Source organism: Ochlerotatus camptorhynchus, unplaced genomic scaffold (assembly GCF_037179485.1).
Source record: "Ochlerotatus camptorhynchus isolate MF236.1 unplaced genomic scaffold, CSIRO-AGI_Acam_v1.1 ptg000530l, whole genome shotgun sequence".
NCBI classification, from domain to species: Eukaryota; Metazoa; Arthropoda; class Insecta; order Diptera; family Culicidae; genus Ochlerotatus; species Ochlerotatus camptorhynchus.
The window spans coordinates 1,228,214-1,234,213 of NW_027041014.1; the positions used below are offsets into that span (position 1 = coordinate 1,228,214).

Sequence of the window (6,000 nt, forward strand, 5' to 3'; positions counted from 1 at the left end):
TTATAGACTTGGAAAATAATGAACCGATCGGCGTGAAAAATTGAGGCCGGGAAAGGTTCTTATGATGGTTCGAGACTTGGATTCGCGAATAATCGGTGATCGAAGTGTTTGTTTACAAATGCAATTACGCCCAAATCTCAAAGTTCTCCGGATTTAAGTTACATAGTCAATTTGAACACCCAAAGCCGTATTGGTTACTATTGGACGTGTTCCTAGAGATCCCTAGAAAGTGGCCATAATCCGCTATGAGCTTAAACGCATGGAATGATAACTCAAAAGCAAAATCAATTACTGTTAGGGGAAACGCTCCTATAGTTGTGGTACGTTAGAAGCGTTAGGTTCCTATAGTTGTGCATGTGCAAAACCATCCCAACTTTTATCATGTAAACAAATCCGGATTCATGCGATCGCGAAACCGACATGAAAATCTAAGCAACCTGTTAATTTTACCATTGATTCAGCATACACGGGAAAAAATCCGATCTCCGAAATAAGATAAATAACTCATGATTTCATGACCACAGCGTATTTTCATGTTATGAAAATACACCATGAATAATATTCATGATATCATGAGCAACTTTTGCGTAACGCAGCAAACATTCCCAAAATCATGAATCATCCGAGTTGAAATCATGAGCTAAATTCATGGGTTTAACTTTTAACCAAAAAATTCAAAAAGAATAAAATAAAGCATCAGACTGGATTGGAACCAAGAACCTTGAGATGACTAAACCCATACTTTGACCATCAGTAATTGTATAAGATGGAAGACAACAGGCGTATAAGAGATATCTATGTAGTGCGGCTCATGAACACGGTTTGCCAAGTACGTGTAACGATTGTAGTGGTCTTGATTCCACTGCATTATGAAATCATAAATTTCCATGACGAAATCATGAATCATTGTTACGATTCCATGGGATGGCAAGTTTTTTCAATTCATGATTTTTTATTCATGAAAATGGAATCGGATTTGTTTCCGTGTAGGACTCTAAACCAACACCTAAAATCCCATAGAACCAGAACGTCAAAATTGAAAACATGTTGGATTGCTGTTCCATTTGGTGAATTTTCACCAGTCTTCACGAAACATAGACGGCGTTGAACTTGAGTTTCAATTTCTTCAGTGCACGTTCATCGAACTCAGGTATACTCTGCACATCGAACGTGATGCTTCGTACCTGCATGCAAGTGTGAACATTGAGGCTCGCTATGTTGCAATAGAAAGGGCAGATGAAAGCGATGAACGCTTCTTATACGCCATTAGCCTACACATCTTTCAGAGTAATAACAGACGAGAGGTGAACATCCCAGTCTGATTCACTCAAAGTTGATGGTTAGAGCTTGAATTCTTCCGTTTTATAATTCTTTTTAATATCATTCATTCTTTCCAACGCCAACGCCTGTTTGCTGCACTTGAATACGAACCAAGGGGTATGTCACTCAGCACAGTGTGCCGAAAGTAGATTCGCCACAACTTGGGCACATCCATCGGCACCTCTTCGGTACACCTTCTGCACAATCTCGTAGGCCTTGAAGTTGTTCCCAACATTACGTGCTGTTTGACTGTATATTTCAGAAACATACTCTATTTGAAAATACTAGAGGAACTCAGACCAGCAATACACTTCTCGGTTCACATTTAAATTCGAAATGTAGGCTTCCGAGGGCTGTCGATTGCTATCGATGCCGGTCACAAGTCTTTCAGCTACTACGAAAATGGAGTGTACTACGAACCGGAATACAAGAAAAGTTTGGATTGATTGAATCATGCAGTGGTGGTGGTTGGATACGGAAAACTCAAAGGAGAAGATTACTGGAACTCCTTGTCGAACTACTGTGGCATCAATGGATATGCTTTGATGGCGGTGAAGGGTAACAACTGTGGCCTTACCACCGCTGTGACGTATTTCAATTTGAAGAGAGACTACAGTTTAAATTCGAATTAAGTAGAAGAGTAATTTTATTTTCGGATATGTGTCATCTTATGCAAGATGAAATAAATGGCTTTCGATGTTTGTAACAAAAATAAAAGTTAATTAAGTTGAGTGGAAGCAATAAAAATTCCGTTTGATTGTGCCGTGAAAAATAGTCGGTCAATTGTTCGTCTACCAATCGAAACTCATTTGAACAATACCGAACTAATTTTCGCGGCACAATCACTCGGAAATTATATTGTTTCTATACTCAACCTAATTTCCTTACAATTTTTAAATCGAATTGCACTTTTTGAAGTACTAGGATGGATTTCTCCCGGAACTCCAACACGAACGTTATCGTTTGGGATCCTTTTTCTTGACATAAACCAATCCGACGACATCCGACATCCGAAAGCTTCTTGCCCGGAATCATCACTTTCTGCAGTTCCTCTTCCAAATTGAGGAGAAAGGTGTAGTGCTTCTGAATCGTTTCCGTCGGATTGACCAGCAACGTTCGGAGCAGTAAGACTTGTAACGCGCACCCAGAGCATAGATGATCGATCCGAAGTGCAGATAGTTCTTGTCGCTGAATGCACTGAACTTCAAGCTGTAATTCTCACCCGACTGGATAATTGTTGGGTAGCACATGTCCAACTAGTTGGTATCTTCACCGGAGACGTACCTTTTGTCCGTCATCTCCATTATGTTATCCTTGAGGTACTTGTTGAATACGTCTACCGTCTGATGGTGATAACCTCGGAGTCTTCCTTGGAGCACATGATGTACGCGATTGGGACGCTGATGTACACCGTGTCGAAGCTCTTGTCCTTGATGAAGGCTCGCTACGATTCACAGAATTCACCCGGGAAGTTTTCCTTGGAGAAGACGCCCAACATTTTTCCATCCTTAGATCCCTTGATCGCCTCCAGCAGCTTTTCAAAATTGGCCTAGTCTTTGTCGTTCTTTTCCCGAACCAACAGTTTCACCGACGGAATTCCCTCCCCACCATCCTTCTCGGCCTGCTTCAGGAAATCGACCTTCTTCTTGCTGGTCAGGAAAAAGATTGACTTTTCGCACAGAGGCATTTTATTCGTCGGTAGAAGTAATCCTTATCGAGCACGATATTAGACATTTCCCGGGCCGTTGCGATTGCAAACCTAAACATTCAAGCTGTCAGAAATACCGGGTTGCCAAATATACCATACTATTCGTATTTTAAAAAATCGCTGCTTACTCTATGCCTGGCACAATCGAAACAATCGGCACACCAGCGATACACTTGTGGTACACTGAGAAAAATGTTGAGCGAAGATTGGTGTGCGGAGTGACCTACCCCTTGATACGAACGATGTTTTTTAAACGCTGTAGTAAACTATGAGCGGACATAAACGTTGTTGAGGGGTGTGTATGAGAGAATACTTATGTAATGCAAATCAGTGAAGTTGGTGAACTGGTTGAGACTAGGGTATTGATGCATGGTCAATATCGTTGTCATTTTTTGATTTTGTTACTAAGGAATCCGATTTTGACTGACAAATAAGTGTGCCTTTAGAGGGTGCTCTAATTCTTCGAAGGGACATTTCTATTAAAATCGGTTCCTTGCTATGAAAACAAGAATAATCGTATCAAAAGCGAATGCTTCATCATTTCTCAATAGTAATGAAGTAAAACGATATGCAAAAGGAACAAAAAGTGGGGAGGGCCTTACATGATAAGTATCGAAAGATGCGTGAAATAAGAGGGCGGGTAACAACTTGAAAATACTGTGCACGACATATTTGAAAGGTCCTCTATACTAAACGTAAAAATTCGTCCACTTCTTTTAGTAGAAAATTATTTATTAAATTGTTTATAGAACCAAATAATCAAATTCATATCATTGTGAAACACTACATCATATAACCAGTAGGAGAGTTATTTATAGAATTTGCTGAAATTTACTTATGGCAGCTGATAGCTGAAGCTGCTAGCACATGGTTAGCTTCACAATAACAGCCGCTTCCGGGGCAATTCCTTCCAATAATAGATATTTGGATAAAAATTAGTTTTCACCACGCTGAAAATGTATCGCGTTTGTCAGTCACACAATAACAACGGAAAGCAAGGATGAGTCCAAAAACTAACGGTGGGTTGCTGCGCTTGTGTACGAACGATGTTTTTCAAACGCTGAAACAAGCGATGTTCGAACGCAAACATTGCACTCATGCTGGGGTGCAAGATCATTTTCCTGAGTGCATGCGTGAACATAGAGTGTATGTTCAGGTAAGCGCAAAAGCCTGCTTGCACATCAGCGCTATGCTGCACCTTGAAGACTGATTTTCACTTATATTGTAAGGAATGGATATTTTCAAATAACCCTGGTATTTTATCAGACTTATTTCTGACAAACGAAAAAACCATTTTGACAAACACCTTCTCGAAAAAAGGGGGGGGGGGGGGATTTTCGAAGATTATAATATATTTCCGTAATTTCAACATAAGATGAAAATTTCCCAATTGGAACACAGTTTAAGGCTCTAACACCACTATCAGGTAGAGGATATTTTCCTTTATTTGATGGTACTGTTAGTATGCGTGGACGAGCTACCAGTTACGTCAAATCGATGATCAAATGCATTGTTTACAAAAGTCAGCTACGTCCCTTCGGAAACGTAATCGAGATTTGGTGAATTTTTGAAAATCTCTCTGTTGTTGATCATCCGAATTTCGAGGAACTGTTTGTCAAAATTGATCCCTGGTCTGTCAGAAATAAGTCTAGTTTATTTAAAAAAAATCATCTGTTAAATTTAAGTGAAAATTCACCAAATGTAGGGAGGGTGACAGCTGTAGTATATTCCTGATCCCACTATTGAATGGCATTTGCTATATAAGATGAGGTTGTAGGACATGTCCTTCTTTAGGATACCATATGGCAACCCCACATCTTAACAAGTTCGGGGAGCCCCAAGATACCAGTCTGAATACGTCGTATGACATATGAAACCAATATCTCTTCATAGACCAACATTTCATTCACACATTATCTTACTTCACAGTACTGAATGGAATTTTGGTCGGAAATCAGTAAGCATGGATAGATCTCATCCAAGGCGGATAAATTCGAGTTTTACATTTCAAAAATAAATTTTCTAATATCGCTTCCCATCATCTCTCTCCACTTCCCTGCAGATCCAGTTCATTCTCTGCATCGCTCACTGCATCAACGCTCTGGTGACGGGCTGCCCGTTTCCACGATTCATCTCCACGCTGCTGCTCATCAACGCCAGCATCTTCCTGGTGCTGTTCATGAACTTTTACATCCAGAGCTACAAACGGAAGGCTGCCATTGCCACTGCCAAGCCAATCGAATCGTCCAAGGTCGAAGAATTGGCCACGGTAAAACAGTCCGATGAATCCACGGCGGAAGTCAACAACAACTCGGTTGAATCGATTGAGTTGTTGGAAAAAGTGGACAAGCCACCGGCTGCCGAAGAGCTGTATTCCTCGGAGACCGCACCGGCCAGCGTCGAAGAAACGACAACAGTACCGGAAAGTGTCTCCATAGCAGCCGACGTGCTGCCCAAGGATGTGATAGAACCGATGGAAGGCCTCCGCCAGCGAATAGTTACGCTGGAGCAGCTCCAGCTTCAGGATCCTCCGATTCGAGTCGAAGAGCTGGCGGACTAGTTTCCGGCATAATTCTAGGATAGGTTTAAACAATTTCGGTTTAGCTTTCGTTTTCGAAAACGCTAGTGCTATGATCATATCAACAGTCTATTGTAGTTCAATCCGGTCGAACCCCGACATGAGACACTTTTCAGAAAACTGAACATTTCTCAACCTGTACCATTCATTCATATAGATCATAGAGTTTCTAGTCTGTAGAAATTTCGTTCGTTAGGAAATAGCATAACAAGTCACTGATTTGCATTACTGAAGCTTCCTTAGACTACCGACTGGCGTCAATCCAGTTTTTGCTCAATTTTCTACTTAAATCCATATCCATATTGCCAAGAAAAAAAAAAGCAACAGCAACAACAAATGCGATGTTCATTTAGGAGTTATAGAGCTGTGACCTCAACTGACTGACCCCACGGTG

The 6,000-nt window shown here is 40.9% G+C and overlaps 1 protein-coding gene across 1 annotated transcript in view; it reads left to right on the top strand.

The window, feature by feature from the left end:
* Positions 1-5,685, top strand: part of LOC135713073 (very long chain fatty acid elongase 7-like) — a 102,291-nt gene extending 96,606 nt beyond the window's left edge. Inside the window, exon 6 of the mRNA XM_065236181.1 lies at positions 5,091-5,685. Within this exon, the coding sequence (XP_065092253.1) occupies positions 5,091-5,588 (498 nt within the window). The 3' untranslated portion in view covers positions 5,589-5,685. The remainder of the gene's footprint in view (positions 1-5,090) is intronic.
* The last annotated feature ends 315 nt before the right edge of the window (positions 5,686-6,000 follow it).